This window comes from Chaetura pelagica, unplaced genomic scaffold (genome assembly GCF_000747805.2).
Source record: "Chaetura pelagica isolate M959 unplaced genomic scaffold, ChaPel_1.0 scaffold135, whole genome shotgun sequence".
NCBI lineage: Eukaryota > Metazoa > Chordata > Aves > Apodiformes > Apodidae > Chaetura > Chaetura pelagica.
This window is the reverse complement of record NW_009953649.1, coordinates 1579332-1597305: the sequence shown is the minus strand read 5'-3', so window position 1 is coordinate 1597305 and position 17974 is coordinate 1579332. Positions and strand designations below refer to the sequence as shown.

General features: G+C 38.2%; 1 protein-coding gene across 1 annotated transcript in view; it reads left to right on the top strand.

Annotated features, from left to right (window-relative positions):
- MTHFD1L (methylenetetrahydrofolate dehydrogenase (NADP+ dependent) 1-like) overlaps positions 1-17974 on the top strand; it is a 143867-nt gene that overhangs the window by 29933 nt on the left and 95960 nt on the right. The window contains exons 12-17 of the mRNA XM_010000004.1: positions 7942-8078; positions 9433-9479; positions 11468-11575; positions 12443-12517; positions 13565-13667; positions 17040-17116. Coding sequence (XP_009998306.1) covers positions 7942-8078; positions 9433-9479; positions 11468-11575; positions 12443-12517; positions 13565-13667; positions 17040-17116 — 547 coding nt within the window. The remainder of the gene's footprint in view (positions 1-7941; positions 8079-9432; positions 9480-11467; positions 11576-12442; positions 12518-13564; positions 13668-17039; positions 17117-17974) is intronic.

Sequence of the window (17974 nt, the reverse complement as noted above, 5' to 3'; positions counted from 1 at the left end):
CAGGAATTATGTGCTTTTTTTCTGAAGAGCTACTGGCTTTTCCTGCATTTAGTGACAATACTTTTTCATTCACTTGGTTTGCTAAGTGGAAGCTTCTAATTGTGAACAAACATATGAAAGTTTTCATTAATATTTAAATTGCAATGTGTTCGTTATATTCTGAATTTATGTATGCAATTTCTTCCTTGTAAGTAAAGCCAGTCAGGTTTAAAATATACCTTTAGTATGATGCAGAAGGAGAAGGCTGTTTTTAACTGCCATGATCTACAGATTCCTCAGTTGAGGTAGTATTTTACAAACTTTTTGCTTGAGTACCTTCCTCTGGAGACAGCCTGGATTTCTGAGATGGTGCTGTTGGAGACTGAGAGACTTGATGTTACAAAGCTGAGGCAGACAAGTTTCGAAGCTGTCTTCAAAGCTACGTGGTGGAACTGTGGTGTATAAGGATGTTCCTGGAGGACATTGGAACAGTTGTTTAAAAGAAGGAAATAATAGCTGGTTGAGCCTGGTTTCCTTTGTTAGAGTTTTATTTTGTATTTTGTTGCTTTGGAGATAGAAAAGCAGGTTCAGCATTTGGCTGACTGTGAAAGTACGTGGTAGGAACTTTCTTCAGACTCACTTTGTCAGCTGCATCAGTCAGGCAATATACTGCAGGCTGTGCCAGGCTACTCTAGCAGCACATCTCAAAGAAAAGATAAGATTTGAAAATCCTAGAATGGTCATAGAAATCAGTAAATGTGTGGAGGTGGAAGATAACATGATGCAAAACCCTTTTCCAGTGGATTTTAGTTGTGTGAGATTGTGTGCATCAGTGCTTATGTTCTTCACACTGTATTGTCTCCCAATTTTCTCAAGGAAGGTATCTCAAGCAATTGTCTGAATGCTGTTTTGTTGGCACAGGCAGAAGTGTATATACATGGGGAAGTTTTGACTAGCAAGAGGAAAAGCTGGCAACAAATAGAAAATTCTATCTTCTGGTGTTTATATAACATATATAAAGACTGAGCTATGTTTTGCAAATCTGGGCTGGGTTTGGTACCTACACAACTTGATTATGCAATATATTGCTGTTTGGATCTCTCTGAAGTCATTGCATCTTGTTGAGTGAGTACAAAGCCACATCTGCACTAGGAGTGCCTGGGCAAGGTGGGTGCAATAGCGGGAACATTCTCTTCTGAGAGAGGTCAAAATTTGACTTTGAAATATTGTACATAGAAAATATAACTTGTGTTTATGTGTTCTCAGCTGTTCTAATTTGCTGAACTGACTGAGCAGGCACTTTAAAAAAAGTGGGGGAACTACATCTGGTGGGGAAATGTTTGGTTCAATGAAAACTGAGTATCACTCAGGTGTGGAAACTAGGGAGTAAGTAACCTCAGTTACCTTCTTCATCAGCTCCCTTCCAAGGCAAAGGCAACTAAAACCTACCATTTGAATTGTTATGTTTGTTCACAATAACCAAAGATATTTAGAAATAATTCTAGAGTGATGCAGGATAGGTCTTCAGAACAAGTTTTCAGTGCTTCAGAGGAAACATTTAAGATACATGCTTATATTCAGGGTATTTAGTCTGATGGAAATATTTTTTTTTTATGTATGATGTGAACTTTTCATATGTGAAGAAAATCAAAAGTGTTTGTATTCAACAAGCTGCAAAATCTCCAACCTCTGTCCATGATGCAGCTAGTGACATTTGTTCCTGTAATTCCAAAATTGGTTTAAACATTTCATGATGTCTAAGAACTATAAATATTTGCTGCAAATGCACTTCTAGTTTCATCCTGATGTGCTAGAGCTTGTTGTTCTGAAATAGCAAACTTGTTCTGAATTGCAACAACTTCTTGTTCCAAATTAACCTTTTTCTCTCTGAGGATACCTGTATTTATTACTTTTTAAAAAGTTGCTACTAACTGGAATACTTCTTAGAGCTTTCTGATTGCACACAAATACACCTAAATGCCTCATTCAATACATTGTATGCTGAAAAACTGCAGTTTGATTAACAGATCACATCACCCAAAAATAGGATGAAGACTTAATTCCTTCATAGCTTTTCCATTTTCTTCTGTGTGGGGAACAGTCGTTTCACTTTTTTTCATTCTGTTTGGTTTTTTTGTTGGTGGTGCTGTTGTGTTTGGTTTGTTGATTGGTTTGGTTTTTGTTTTGGTTTTGTGTGTGTGTGACTTGTTACAGGGCTCATGTTAAGACACCTGAGGGTCAGAGCCATGAGTTATCATAGAGTAATTAGCTCTTGGGCATCAACTGCGTGTGTACAGGCTTTTAGTGCACTAAAAAAGAGTTATGTTGCAGGATATGTTAACTCAAACTCCTTCCCATTCACTGCAAACTGATAGCATGCAAATTAACAAAACTTGTATATGACCTAGTAACTAATTTTAGTGCCCAGGGTAACATTATCATGTATTCAAACATGTAGATAGCATGTTTATTAACACAATATGAAACTCCATCTAAAATTTGTTATATTCTCTGTGTGTTCCAGAATTTTGTTTCTAAATGCTCCAGTGCTGTGGCTTTTATCAGTTAATTTTGAAAACTTGTTCCCTTCAAAAATGCCAGCTGAGGAAAAATAGATTGTGGAAAAAATTATTAACTATGGTGCTGCTTTTAGTAACAGATATGTTGGATTTTGAATACTGGAAAATGTAAAATCAGTACTTTTCACCTTGATAGATTATTTTTTGATGAACTGCCTTTTTGGTAAGATAATAATGGAGAGAAATAAATACTAACTTAATGCTTGTACAAGTTGTATGATGGTAAACGTCTTAGGGACAGAATTTTCAAATTTGGAAAGGCATTTTACTTCTAATGGGTACATATTGCATTGTATTTCTGTTCACTGTATTTCTTGGGCCACAAGGTCCTTAGAAAAAATGAAAAAAGTAGACAAAAAAAGGAAGTATACGGATTCATTAATTGGGAAAATACCACTGTGTTGATGCACTGAAACACCTGACACTCCAAAGCAAAGTCATGACTGAGACAATCCGTTGTGTATTCATCATGTTGTTGCACAGCTCCTGATTGGTATTGTCTTGGAGGGGTCTTAATCAGGTTTTGAGAGTTTGTAGTTGTGGATTCCTCAGTCTGTTCCAGTCTGTTCCTGGCTTTGTTCAGTCATTTTAGCTTCATAGTCATCACTGTGTGTATCTGGAACCTCCAGTCCCGTTTTGAGGATGCCACTTCAATGTTGTAATAATCTTAACTCCATGAATTGACAGGAGTTATGACACTTCTCTGCTCATAAATTTCTCACAATTGGAATCTTGGATGGGAGATGTATGTGAGTGAGGCTGTCATTTATGGGGTTGCCCATGCCCTCCTTAGCTAGGCTTTGCAGGCTTGCATGTGGATCACAGAAGTGGTGAACTCGTTAAAATCTTTGAAATTGCTGATACTGATGAGTTGAAGGTACGAAATTTGAAAGGGGAGAATGGTTACACCTCCAGTAAAGTTCTTGCTGGAGTCAAGAGGGCGGGGGTAGCTGTGAGGAGGTTACAGCTGGTGCAGTGTATCATGTCACTGTTTGTTTATTTTCTTTTTGAGAGATCTCATGTGGCTTTCCCATAGAAGCAGCTTCACTGTAAGCTATTATGATGTATCAGAAACAAACAAAAAGTCTGCATATCCTTATCTTTGCTTTGATATACATAAAGAGAGAAGGCTTTCCAATGTTACAAAAAACTTACTTTGCCAAGGAGCTGGTGACTTCTTGGTAGGTGGGAAAATATGAAGTTTTAAGAAGGAAAATTGGTTTGGGGTTTCTCTGTTTAGATTGAAAATATATGAAAAAAAAATTGAAGAATTATGCAAATGGATGTAGGGGTCTCCTGAAGTTCATTAAAATTTACTGTATTTCAAAGGAGGTGTTTTTTTTCCCTAGATTTGCATAGGGCCAGAACACAGCATTGCACTATTGAGCTAAAGTTAGCCGTTGGCAGCTGTAATTTTATACTCCTGTGAGCAACTGACCTAAGTTGCAAGAGTACAGGCTCAGTAGTGTAGCCAGGAAAAACAGCTTAATGTCCACAAAACAGCCTAAGAGGATTATGTTATTTATAAAAACTGATCAAAGTAGGCCAGGTACAAAAGAGAAGATATTTTCAATAAGTTTTCTAAGGAAATCTTTGGAATAGACATTTATTTTAATTTCAGGTGTTTTTTAAATTCTTTTTGTGTGTTTGGGTTTTGTTTTCTTTTGTTGGGGTTTTTTGTTGTTGTTCGGTTGGTTTGGGTTTTTGTTGGGTTTTTTTGTGTGCTTGTTTTGTTTCTTTTTTGTTGTGTTTGTTTTTGTGGGGGTTTTTTGTTTGGTTTGTTTGCTTGGTTTTTTTTGAACTAATACTTAAAACTGAGTTTCTGGTAATTATTGAAACTTTTAAATAACCAATTAGCTCTTAAGCTTTACCCTGTAGTCTCCAGGCTGCTACTGAGCTGCTGGGAATCAAAGCAGTCCTGCCAGGGCATCTCATGTAAGGTGAGAAGTGCAGGACTGAATTGTCCAGATCAATCTGGCTTCACTGAATTGTGTCATTTGCAGAGTCTTCATGTTTTGTTAATTCTGTTTGGTGGAAAGAGACTAGTAAGTCAGGTTCCAAAAACTTCTCAGTCTTTGCCTATTCCTAAGTGCTTCAGTGGATGAGGTTTTCCTAGGTGAGTGTTACCCAAGTTCTGCAGACCGTTTATGGAAGTTCAGGTGCTGTTTTTTTTCTTCCATCATAGTTGCCATTAGACATATGGAGCCCTTAGACACTCATTGGAGTAACCCTAGTTCCAGGTAAACTTAGGATCACAGAGATTTTTCTTGTTTCATTAGAGTTGTGAAGAGTCCCTGTGCTGCTGAGCATGCTAGGTCAGCCTTCTTGCCATGTTTTGAGCTGCACTTGAGAAAACAACCTAGTGATGGGATCTCTGAATTCTCTGGAAGGTGTATGTCTGGTGTTCAGAAAAAGAGGTAACCACCAACAGGAATCACTGCAAATACAAGTTGTTCTGTTAGCAGTGCATCTGCTGTGTGCCCTGAATTTTTGGGCTTTGTGGGAATTCCTTTACTGCTAATTTCCAATAAACAGTTATCCATGTCTTTTTCATAGCAGAATAGTTTGCTTTTTGTTGTGTTGTTGCTTGGTTGGTTTTTGGTTGGGTTTTTTTTTATTTGTTTGTTTGTTTGTTTGTGGTTTTTTTGTTTGTTTCAGTTTTTTGTTGTTGTTTCTGAATTACTGCTAGCTGAAAGAGTTATTATCCTGTTAAGACCTTGAGTGAGTGCAGTAATGCCTCAAAATTACTCATATATTCTTTAAACCTGTCTTTAATGCACAGGAATAAGAGGATCAAGTAAATAAGATTAGGGCAATAATCAAAATGATGCAGTAAGAGAAAAAGGGACAAGGAGAAACCATGCTAATAATTTTTTTTATGGGTTTTGAGCAACCAGCATTAGAATAGTAGTCAGGAGGTTGCAACTGGTAGTGAAAGTAAGTTGTTCTGACTGTGATGCTCTGAAAGAACAATTTTTGTACAAATGTAAGGATCCTAGCGCAAAATGAAAATAGCAGAAACTGTGGAAGGACAACCAGAAACTATAATTGTAGCGGCAGTAAAACTTGGAGGGCTTGCCGGTGTTACAATGTAGAGATAAAAAGTACCCATTCTTCTAGGAGCTGCAACCATGAAAGTGAAAGAAATGAAGCAGCATTCTGTGCTTCTGCAGTAGATCAGAATGAAACAAGAAGCCACAAAGTGGATCAAAAGATGACAGGGACCAAAATTGCTTTTGTGAGTAGATAAAATGGATTCTTCTCAGGATACGCCCTGAATCTCCCATCTTCTGTTAGCGCTGCGTGGACATTTTGCTAAAATCTGTGAATTCCCTTTTAAGTCAAGGGAGTGTGAGTCTAGGAAGGTTGGATGATGAAATAGTCTGGATAGTAACTTGTTGATCATGCTTTAGAATCTGATGGTTGGCAAACATGATGTTAAAAACATGGGAAAAATGACTAAAAAAACCCTACTCGAATTACATAACCCATGTACTATATGGTCATATGAGAGTAGTTCAAAGCTATCAGTAGACAGAATGCTATTTATGAAGAGCCTCTATTCAGGGAATCTCTTACAGTGGTGTTTCACTGGAACTTCAAAAAACATTACATATCTGATTAGAAAAATTATTTCCTGGAAGAGTATAGAACATGTTAATTTGACTTGCCACCTCCTACTGCCCATTTTTTTTCCAGACATGTCTAATAAAGGCTTATTTATTTAACAAAAAGCCCAGAATAAGCTTATAATGTATAAGACAGATTTTTGACAAGTTAATTTTTTTTCATGTGTTTACATTTTGTGGGACAAATAAGGGATTCTGTCATGCTGTGAACTAACTGAATTAAGCTGCATCTTAAAGGCAAGGAGACAACACAGATGTCTCTCCCTGCACTCGACAATTTTACTAATGTTTTTATGCCATTCATATAATGATCTGAGGACAGAAATATCTTGGACAAATTACTAGTTGGGAAAGGAAGTGTTTCTAATTAGATGTTTTAGCTCAAGTTTTGAAGAGGTCACAGGGTAAGGGTTCCTTTTTTACTAAGATGCATGTACATGCTTGTATTTCCTTGAGAATGAACATTAATTCTTAACATCAAATTCACTAAGGGCCTTTCTTCTCTGCAGGTAGTGAAGGCAGCCAAGTTATGAATGGTTACACTTTATCAAAAAGTAGGAGCTGTGTGAGAGTGATATGAGTGGAAGAAGGACTGAAGCTTTCTTATTTTGCCAGTCTGGCATTTGCCAGTCAGAAGGCATAATGCTGTGCCTTAAATGAGTCATTTGAACAAATCTTGGACATGTGAGATGTGCTTATACTGTAAGGAAGAAAAAAAAAAGGGGAGGGTGGTGGTGGAAACCCCAACACCTCTCCACTTGTAACATGGATGATAGAAAAATATGCTGACCTTTCAAGTAGGGAAGGCATCACTGAAACTCAGATGTCTCTCATTCACAGAACGCTCATGCAGTTTTCTACTTGCAAAATCAGCTGTTACTGTCCCTTCATTAAAGGGACAAGGATAGAGTCTTTGAGTGGATGTTAGAGTCTCTGATTTGAGATGCAATGTCTTACTAAGATTCTGTCCTGGTTCAATGATGGTCTAGATATGGGAGTTGTAGTGAGAGCTTTTTGAGCTTATGTATGGGAGGTTGGACTGTGATAGTAATTGTCCCTCATCACATTTAAGTTTGCAAAAATATAATGAAGCACAAGTGTAAAATAAATCATGCTCACTTGAATATAGTGACTTTTGTGTTCTGTTTTATTTGGAAAGTGGTTGATCTGTCATTGTTGAGTATTATGATGACATGGAATCTGGGAAGGGATGGGTGAGCTCTACAAACAAAACTGTTGATTATTTCATTTTAAATACTCTATTATTTCATTCACAGTTTGAGCAGTGGTAATAATCGTAGAATCATAGTATGTTTTGGGTTAGAAGGGACCTGAAAGATTGCCTAGTTCCAACCCCCCTGCATGGGCAAAAACCTCTCATGCTTTACTACAGAAAAGTATTAATACATACTCAGAGTATCTTGATGGATGGTTTGTAAATGAAACTGGTGAGACTTTTGTTCTGTAATAAAAGTTTCTACATTCAATATCTTCTTTTTAGAACTTTTGCCAAAATAATCTTCTCTTTTTCTGCTATCTTAGTAAATTGCTTAAATAGAAGACACATGTATATTAGCATTCCAGCTTGAGCTGGGGGCTAACATTGTGGTAGTATTTTTATGGAGATAAAGTAAACTTATTGAAATTTGCTGTACAAATATTCTTCATTGAAATCAAAAGCTGGAAGTTCTGATATCCTTAGTGAGGCTGACTTCAGCAAAGAATTTGATTAATCTTTTTTCTTGCTTTGCTAGAATAACCCCTACGCCTCTAGGAGAGGGGAAAAGCACAGTCACAGTCGGTCTCGTTCAGGCACTTACTGCACACCTTAACATTAATTCCTTTGCTTGTCTGAGACAACCTTCCCAAGGACCTACTTTTGGAGTTAAAGGTACATCATATTTGCAGACTCTCTGATTCTTTTTTTATTATTATTATTCTTAATTCCTTAGTCACATCACTAACTCACTGGATTGTGGGAATGGTAGCATATTGGATTTTTTTTATGAGTATATACCTAATAGATAAAGTTTTCTTGCACACATTATCCCGTGCAAGGTTCATATCTATGTTCATGTATTGAAGTTGTATTGCTAATGAAAATAAAGCCCAAACACAACAAAAGGCATGGGGATGAGTTAGGGAGGAGGAGTTTTGTGCAAGTACACACCGTTCCAGCCGTTCCCCTGCTTTGGGACTCTCTAAAGATGTCTCTAAATGCTACTGTTTAGTTCTTCCTTGCAAAAGAGTCCTGAATTGACTCATATTGATTTGAAATATACAAGCTAAGGAAGTGGCAGTTATGCATATAGTTCAGCTATGTCCACACCATACTTTTGGCAAGGTCTGAATCTCTTCTTTCTGTTCTTCTGAGTTATCCCCCCTAATTGTGATCTGCTGCCCTTTTGCCTAGAAAGAGCCTGAGGGCCAGGTAAGAGCCAGCCAGAATTCAAGCCTGTGTTCAATGCTGATAGGAAGTAATGCAGTCTCTTTTTTTGCCATTTCTCAGCTGAGATTGGTGCCTAACTGGGCAAGCAGTCCCCATCTGCTCTACTTTGCTTTGCTGAAGTTTAAGTTAACAAATTTGATTTCAGCGGGAAGGCTCCTGGGGTTGGTGCCGCCATTTCTCAGCTGAGATTGGTGCCTAACTGGGCAAGCAGTCCCCATCTGCTCTACTTTGCTTTGCTGAAGTTTAAGTTAACAAATTTGATTTCAGCGGGAAGGCTCCTGGTGCTTGGTGCTTCTCAGCCAAGACTGGTGCATGTGAGTGCCTTAATCCCTCCACTCCAATTGTATGTAGGCTGCAGCAAACTCCTTTGCCTGTGCCCTGGGGGCAGTGGAGAAGTAGTGCTCAGGTCAGGGTCTGAAGGTTTTGTTCGGAAGCAGTGCTTGCTCGTGACTGCTGTCTTTCCATCCAACAGCTGCATGTGCATGACTGTCAAAAATGTGGGCAAGAGCAGAGGGCACCCCTTCTCTAGGCAAAGTCTGGGCCAGCCATCATGCTTAGGCTTTCCTTCCAGTTCAAGAATTCCCTTTTTACTGCCTGCTGAAAAAAGATAGCAAGGTTTTAGGAAGTCTTGTTCATTTGGGTGCATCATTGATGCCTAACAGAAATCAATAGGCTGAGAAGTGTGTCATCAGCACTGGTGTTTCAGTATGTTTCACTTTACGTGTTAAAGGTGGATTTATTTATTTTTTTCCTAAATGAGTGTGGGTTTGATATGACCATACACTTTCCTGTACAGGTGGAGCAGCCGGTGGTGGATACGCTCAGGTGATTCCTATGGAAGAGGTAAGACAGCAGGGGGGAGGCAGCAAGTCCCTGTCCCTCTGGGAGGGGTGAGCAGGCCAAGGTGGCCACTGCAGCACTTGGTTGGTGGCAATGACCTGCCTGGAGAATTGAGGTGACCCTTGCCATTGCCTTGTGCCTGCTGTGTGACGTGGAGGGGCTGTGGAATCGGGGTGCAAAAATGTTGCACAGATATTGTGTATGTGTTTGTAACATCTCAGCTGTCATTAAGGTGCTTCCTGAGAAGAAAGCCTGCTTCCCATGTGTAACTTGCAAGACAAAGACATGTCTACTGCTATTTTTTCCCACATGTATTGCAAAAGAGAATGAGAAAGCATTACTTTTCTGGTTGCATATTAAAAAGTGGGGAGTCCCAAGGCTGGTGGGTTGAGGAAATTTCTTTTTCAAATGTAGATTTAATATATTTTTTTAGCACAGGTCACTGGATGTGGCAAAATGGACTTGTTTTTAGCCAGAGTGTTCCTCCTGTGATAGACAGGCTGAAAATATTGTGGAGGGGTGAATATCACAATTTTGCTAGACTAGTGAAAGGAAGATTATTTGGCTCAAATGCAAGAATAAAACAGAGAAATCTTGCATGAAAAATTGCTTTTCACAAGTGTAGGCTGCTGAGGAGCTGCAGGATCCAGGACTCCCCATTGGGATGGCCACGCAGGGCCAGCCCCACTCCCTAGCCAGGAGCAGGAAGGCAGGGACTCTGGGGCAGCCCCAGCCCCAGGCATCTCCCTGGGGTTGGGCAGAGACATGGACCTGGCTGTGCAGAGGCTGTGGCTAGGCAGGGCTGTGGGGAGCTGGAGATGAGCCCTGCTGCAGCATTGCTGGGACAGGGACAGGTGGCCCTGGGGGTCCTTGGACTGAACTAGTGAAGCACCACCTTGAAATTGGACAGCTACTCCAAACAGAGACCTAATGTTACAATTTTGATCCTGTGTAGCATGTATGATCACAGTAAAGGGCTTGTGGCAGTTGCTGTTGGTGCCCCTTTGCAATCGCTGTTCCAGCGTGATTAAAACTGACCTTCTACCTCCTTCTGTCAGAGATATATATAAAAAATGCAACACCTACTTAACACAAGTTCTAATGTAATCTAAACTACTGATTTCAGTTTTTTCCACAAAACTTAGTTGCAAAAATTCTGGATCACCAAAGTGTATACCTGATCAGCTACAGGTTAGCAGAAAGCCATCATACATCTCCAAAGCCAGCATTCAAAATGTGCTTCAGGGAACTGAGCAGAAATCATAGAACGCCAAGCTGGAAGGGACCTCAAGGATCATCTGGTCCAAATTTTCTAAGTAGGAACATGGTTTAGATGAGATGGCCCAGCACTTTGTCAAGCTGAGTCTTAAAAGTGTCCTGTATTGGGAAATCCGCCACTTCCCTGGGTGGAAGATTATTCCAATGTCCAACTGTTCTCATAGTGAAAAATTTTCTTCTGATGTCCAATTGGGATCTCCCCAAGAGTTACTTGCATCCACTACTCCTCGTCTTTTCCATGTGATTCCTTGTGAAGAGGGAGTCTCCATCTTCTTGATAGCCACCCATTCAGTATTGGAACATGGCAAGAAGGTCTCGCCTAAGCCTCCTTTTCTCAAACCCAGTTCTCTCTCTGCATGTCTGATCCAGGTCACATACTGAACATCAACAGTAAACTGATTTATTCCTGATGTGTATTCCTGATGTGGAGCTGTAGCCCTGGGCTTTTCATTCTTGGATCATTTAACAAAGAATAAAGATGTCTGTGGCTCTGTTTGACTAAACTAAGGGTAGTTTACCATGTAGTTAGGGCAAAACAAGTCCTTTGTGTAACTTGGTGTGTTTTCTTCATGGTAATATTTCATTTATGTTGGTAGGTGACTAATAAGAGCTGCAACCTCAAGGAGATAGCAGTGATTGTTTCTGCTCATCTCTCTGAGATAGAGGTTGGGTTAAATGTTTTCTTATTAAAAAAGGTTATTTCCACCTTCTAGTTCAATCTTCACTTGACTGGAGACATTCATGCTATAACTGCTGCAAATAATTTGCTGGCTGCTGCTATTGATGCTAGGATCTTGCATGAAAACACTCAGTCTGATAAGGTGAGAATTATTTTTTAATATCTACATGGCTTTTTTTTCTTTCCAGTTTTTCAATATCACGCATTTCAAAGCAGAATAAGTTTATTAACTTCTAATATTTTCACTATGTGAACAGAAACTGTTACTGTGAAGCTATATTCTGCTGGGAAATTGTGCTTATAGAATTTTTTCTAGCAAACTATTATCATAAGGTACTCTTTAAGATAAGGACCTTGTGCCCAGAACCTTGTCAATGATTTCAGACTGTAGTAAATAATCTAACGAGAAGTGTTATCTCTTGATACAAGTCTTATTCTTTCTAATAATTTGCATACTCCTTTTAAAGTTAAAAGTTACATTTCTGATGTTAAGTTGGATATGATGTACCTTAAGAAGAAGGGACTGTGGAGAAAATCAACTCTTGCCTCCACTGAGCCTATTATGATCTTAACACAAATGCTATCTTGAGTCTTTAAATGGAAAAAATAAAGGAAGTAGACTTCTTTTTTGTTTGTTTGGGTTTTTTTTTTGGCTATAGTGTTACAACTGAGCAGGGTTCTCATAGCCCCTTTATTTGGTACAACACAAAAATGCAGTTAGGCCAGTTTGCAAATGAGAGTTATGGTTTGAATAACTTGGAAAAGGCTTTTTTTTTTTTTTGTGAAATATAGAAGCACAGTAATTTTGGTAATTGGATTTAGACTGTAAAATCGTCATAGAGATTGCTCAGAAGCCTACTGTCTTCTCAGAATTGTTTTTGAAATGGTAACCAGAAGTCCACAACTTAGATGGCTAGGAAATTCTCACTGAAATTAGTCTAAATAAAATAAAGCATTAGCTTTCTAATGTAACTTTTCCTTTCATTAACTTCTCATGTGTTTTTTCTAGGCTTTATATAATAGACTGGTTCCAGTAGTTAATGGCTTGAGAGGATTTTCTGCTATTCAGCTTGCGCGTCTCAGAGTAAGTTGTTAATGTAGTCTCTGCTCAATTGTAGTATCTCTTCATGAAGCATCCTCTCTTACACAACTTATTTTAAATTATTTGATGTATGGGACCGAGTTTGTATAAACTCCCCTCATTAATTTTTAAGTCCAGACTTTTTTCTAAAAGCATCCTCCTTGAAGTAGAAGGAATTGGGTTTGATCGTATTTTCATAATAAACATTTTTGCTATTCTTTTGTCCTGGAATAAACCAATAGTGTTTAAAAATGCTGAGTCTTTCCTAATAAAATATTTGAGTTAGTGCTTTTAAAATACTTTTTCCGTTATGGTAAAGTCACATTTGAAAGCTCACATTCTTCGATTTTAGAGTATCTTCTGGTTTTGAAAGTTTATTACAGCAGATATTTCTGAGATTTTTTTGATGTCTATTTGATGATGTTCTTCCTTCAAGGGGTTGAGGTATGTTTGTATACATAGTATATTTTCACATCCATCTTCTTTCCTGAATGTTTCCAGAGGAGTTTCCTATGCAATTCATGTTTGAATAATATATCTGGATTTGAGGCTGCCATTCTGGTTAATAACTAGAGCAATACAATCCACTAACATCAGAGAAGGAGAATATGAGCCCCTTGAATATGAACCTTAAGGATAGCTTCTGAGATAAGGGATTAGGATTAAGAATGGTGTGGGTCTTTCAAGGATTTTCACAAACTAGAGAAAGCAATTACTTCTATTTTTACCAGTAATTCATAATGTTGACTTTTCTCTTTGGTTTAAATTAGGGGTCACTTCTTTGTAAGGAAGTGATTGCTCCCTTTATGGCCTATGAGTATTTTTCCTTTTTGTTTCATTTCTCCATCTACATGTGCCGCTATTTTAGTTACAAGTGGTTTCCCCTGTTCTTCTTTTTTTTTTTTTTTAAATACTTTTGATCCTGACATGCTTCTTTCCAAAATGCTTGCTGAAAGTGGAGGTGACAAGCCAGAGCAACTGTACCTTCTGAAGAAAAAAAAAAAAAAAAAAAGCCACTTAATTGAATTTCTTTAACTTGCGTTTGTATAGAGGCTGGGAATAAACAAGACTGATCCTGGGACTTTAACAGAAGAGGAGATCAGCAAATTTGTGCGCCTTGATATTGACCCATCTACCATAACATGGCAAAGAGGTATGTGGTCAAAAAGCCCAGCTTCAGCTTGGATTTAATCATAACTTATTTCCTAATTTGCATAATTATACCTGAATCAGAGCTGTTTCTGCTGTCTGACTCTGAAGAACAACCCATTTGTAAGTGGAGGATGTGGCATATAACAAATTTGGGTGCAGTATGTTGCTCTAAACTTGTTCAAATATCTGCAGTAACTCAATAAACTTTGCTGATATTCTGAAAGATAGGTTGCTCTGACAATTTAAGCGCATTCAGTGTCTTTCTCACATTAGATAATATATCATAAAACACATGAAAGTGGCTTTTCTGTACATTTGAAAACCTGATTTGTACTTACTCTACTTGATTTTGATCTCTTACCCTCCCCAGCTCAGCAGCCTGGGTAGCTCAGATACTAAACAGGCCTCAGGGATTATCTGTTTTTCCTGCTTTTAAAGTATCTTGGATTGTTTTCTTTGTTAGGAAGAAGAGGTGAAAGATGTGGTACAATTTGAACTATGCCAAGCAAACCAACACCCACTCTCACACCCTTAGACAAGTCCCCTCTGCATTCTAATGCTGGGTTAAATTTCAGTGTTTAGCTCAACTTCTGTATTTCTCTTTTTCTTTTTTAAGCAAGTAAACTTTGCATGAAGTTTTGCACTATGTTCCATTGGAATTTATTTTCTTTCCAAGTTCTTAAACACTGAGTTTGGTTCTTAGTTCAAAATCGTTGTTAAATGGAATGTACTGTGATACCAGTAGAATAAGTGAACCTGTTGAGAGTCTTGGCCATGCTTACTGTGCCCTTTGTGTGGATGTCATCTCAGACTTGGGGTATTTTTGTCAAGATAATACTGGGGGATGTGGCATAAGATGTTTCTTATTAGTCACACAGTGTGTCTGGAAGAGACCTGTATTAGGATGAAGGAATAATACAAATATTTAGTGTAATGTGACTCATCTTGGGTTTGGGAGGAGGCAACATTTCTCAACAGCTGTTAACCTCAAGTGAGTTATTTAATTAATCTCAAACAATGTTAATGAAACTTGTGTTCCACACAACTCTATGATGTATATATCTTACACATTTCAGAAAAAAAAAATAATTGTTTTAAAGAATGTTCTGGGTAACTTGGAAAATGTTACGTTTGGGACTGTTTCTGCAATCCCTGTGTCTGTGAATGTTGTTATATACCAGGTAATTTGTAGGGCAGAAGAGAAAGCTATAAAATTGTCTTCTTAATTTTAGTCAGGACCTGCTTCATTTGAAGTGTCACAAGCTTAAAGTTTACTGTCATCTTATACTAACTTGAACAGGTACAACATACTGAAAAGAAAGCTTTCCCCTACTTACCCTTCCCCTGGTGTTCAGATCCTGTTTATATCTCTAGAGGATAAGGAAGTAGATATATTAAACCTAACACTTGATTGAACCTTAACTTTCCTGAAACATTTTCTTTGAGTGAGGAAGAGGGAAAATTTGTAGAAGGAAAAAGTGCTTTTCTAGCAAAACTAATTATTTCTTATTTTACTGCTTCTAAGTGCAGAATCTGGAATCTTCCTGGAGAACAAATTCTAACCATGGGGAGAAAGCCAGTGTATCCCAGTGCCCAGAAGGAGCTGTAGTGGTAGTTATAACTTCATGGTAAGGGTGTTTAGGTTACATGATTTCACTAGAAAAGGCCAGATAAAAAGCAGCCAGATAAAAAGCAGAGTGTCCAGGCTAGTGGGAAGGCAAGTTCCTGCTCTCAGCAGTGCAACAGTAAAGACATTTAAATCTGCTTAAGGTTGCTTGTAAGACTAAGCTTCCCAAAAGAAGAAGGGCTAAGTTTGTGTTTGAGAGATTAGCTTGCCGTGTGGCTTCCCAGTGGCAGATGGTACCACAGCTTGGTACAAGGCTACTGCTTCCATGTAGCTACTGCCACAAGGCTTCTGTTCTGCAGTTTCTGCCAGTACTGTTGTATTTTAGAGTATGACTGTATATAAATAGAAACCAAACTGAGTTAGCCAAATCTGTGTTGCACCATCCCTTAAATGGAATTCCTGAGGAAATTAGGGACCTAAGTACCATGTAGTGGGAAGAAGGCATGTATGGTATTTACAACAGCCTCATGAGAAATTGTCAAGAAAGGGAAGTGAGTTTAAATCCTGCTTTCCTGCCAGCTCAGTCACAACTCTAATTTGGGTTTTTTTAGGATTGAATTGCAGTCCCTCTTGTTCTTGGATAATTATGTCATCCTTTTCTGTATAGACAAATTTGTTTATTTCCAAAAGCAGCAGGAAAAGTAATAGGAGGTGGTTTCATTGACATCCAGTACAGACAATTCTGAAGGTTCCTTGATTCTCTACCTCTAGATGAAGAGGGCTCAGTTCTACATCTACCAGAAGAATGACCTGATTTCCAAGCTACAGGCTGAACTGATCAAGAGTACCTTCCATCCTTTATTTTAGGACTGGTGCAAATTGAAACATTTGTTGAGTTGAAGAGCCTGTAAGAAAGAGGGAGCCTATCATTTTTGCATTTTGTAGGGACTGCCATTCCTGGGAAGGAGAGGTCTTGAAGAACAGGCTCATTTTCTAAGAAACAGAAATATTCTCCTCATGTTTCTTCCTAAGAAACATCCTGATCTGTTGTTAGCAAATGAGAGAGCTCTTTGACTATTTTCAGTCTTTCCTTTTGGTTGCTACAAAGGCACATTTGAAGTTGCGCATTGTCAGTGCAGAACTGGAGAACTTGGCTTGCAATGATTGTTAATGAAGTTAGCAATTCTACAGGTTTGGACATGCCCTTGCAATACCAAAAGTGTTTCCAGGTTAGAAATACAATTGTTTAAAATGGAAGTTCTGTTGAATAGCAGATGGTTGGTCTTGGCAGTTGAAAAAAAACTTCCTTTGAATGCTATGTAGCTGAATGTGGAGTTAGTTACTGTGATGTGCAAGAAAGTGAATTGTCTGGAAAACCAATCTGACAACATAATCATCCTTTAAAAGAGAAACAGACCAAGATTCACCTACATCATGCAAGCTTAAAATAAATCTTTAATAGATCAATGATGGAGCAAATGTTTTGAGGTAGGTCTGAGATGCATTTTGTCTACAAAGTTTTTTCTTATGTAGGTAAAATACTAATTTGTATGTTAAAATATTACGAGTCTTTTAGCTTTAGATACAGTTCAAAGACATTGTGTTATTTCAGCCTGTCATCTACTGGTATCAACTACAAGAGAGAAACAAAGTCAGTGCGAATGCTAACATGAGGGAGTGTGGTTGTCTGGTTACACTGTTCAAGTAGCTGAAACTTACATGTGTAACTACAGGTATGCCTGGAAAAACACCTGGGTCCCTGCATCCTTGTTAACATGTTTAACTTTTGCTATTCCTTTATTTCAGTTGTGGATACAAATGACAGATTCCTGCGCAAAATAACAATTGGGCAGGCAAATACAGAGAGAGGATTTGTCCGTCAGGTATGTAAAGGCAGTTAATATATCTCACTCTGGAGACTTTGCAGTTCTTTCAGCATACTTTTTTGAATTGCAGTACTAACATCTGTTGCTGTTGAACAGTATTCTTGCAGTGAAACTGATTGTGTTAATGAGTAAAGGAGTTGAACTTTCAGAAAATGGAAACCAATGCATATTGCACGCTGTGTTGAAAGCACTTGAAAAAAATTGCATACGTTGGATTCACCATTGTCATCCTATGAGTATAAAAGGTGGCCTTATGCTCTCACAAGGTTAATTTGTATGATTTTTCTTACTTTTTAAAAAGTTCATCAAACTATGTAGTATTTATGTATTTTAAGTGTAATTTAAATTTACCATTTAAAAATTTGGGGGGAGGGGTGAGTTGTGTTGTTGGTCCCACTGGTGAGAGTTTTAATTTCCTTACTGTGCATCTCAGCTTTGGGATCTAAACTGTAAGAATTTTGATCACGTGCTTAATTTTTTGTATGTGGGTTTAGAGGGATAGTTCAGAAAGTGAACATGTGTGTACTTTCAGCAGTGTAAAAAGCTAACATAAATTACCCTGTAAAAGCTTCTGGAAGTTTATTAAAAAACTTCTTGATGAATTGAAAGCCAGATTTTTCCAACACTATCTGAACAAGTGTTCTTAGTGTCTTGTGGCTAAATCAATTTCTGAAACTGCAATGTGAAACAGCAATGCCAGATGGAAAAATCTCATTGCAATGATACGGGGACATTCCTAGTTCATTGGCGATGTTGTCATCTTACACTCTGGATCATGAAATTCACGAGGTTCTGACTATTTTGAGGTGAAGTAAATAGCTATTGTGGTAGAGATAGGGCTTTTGCTCATTTTGG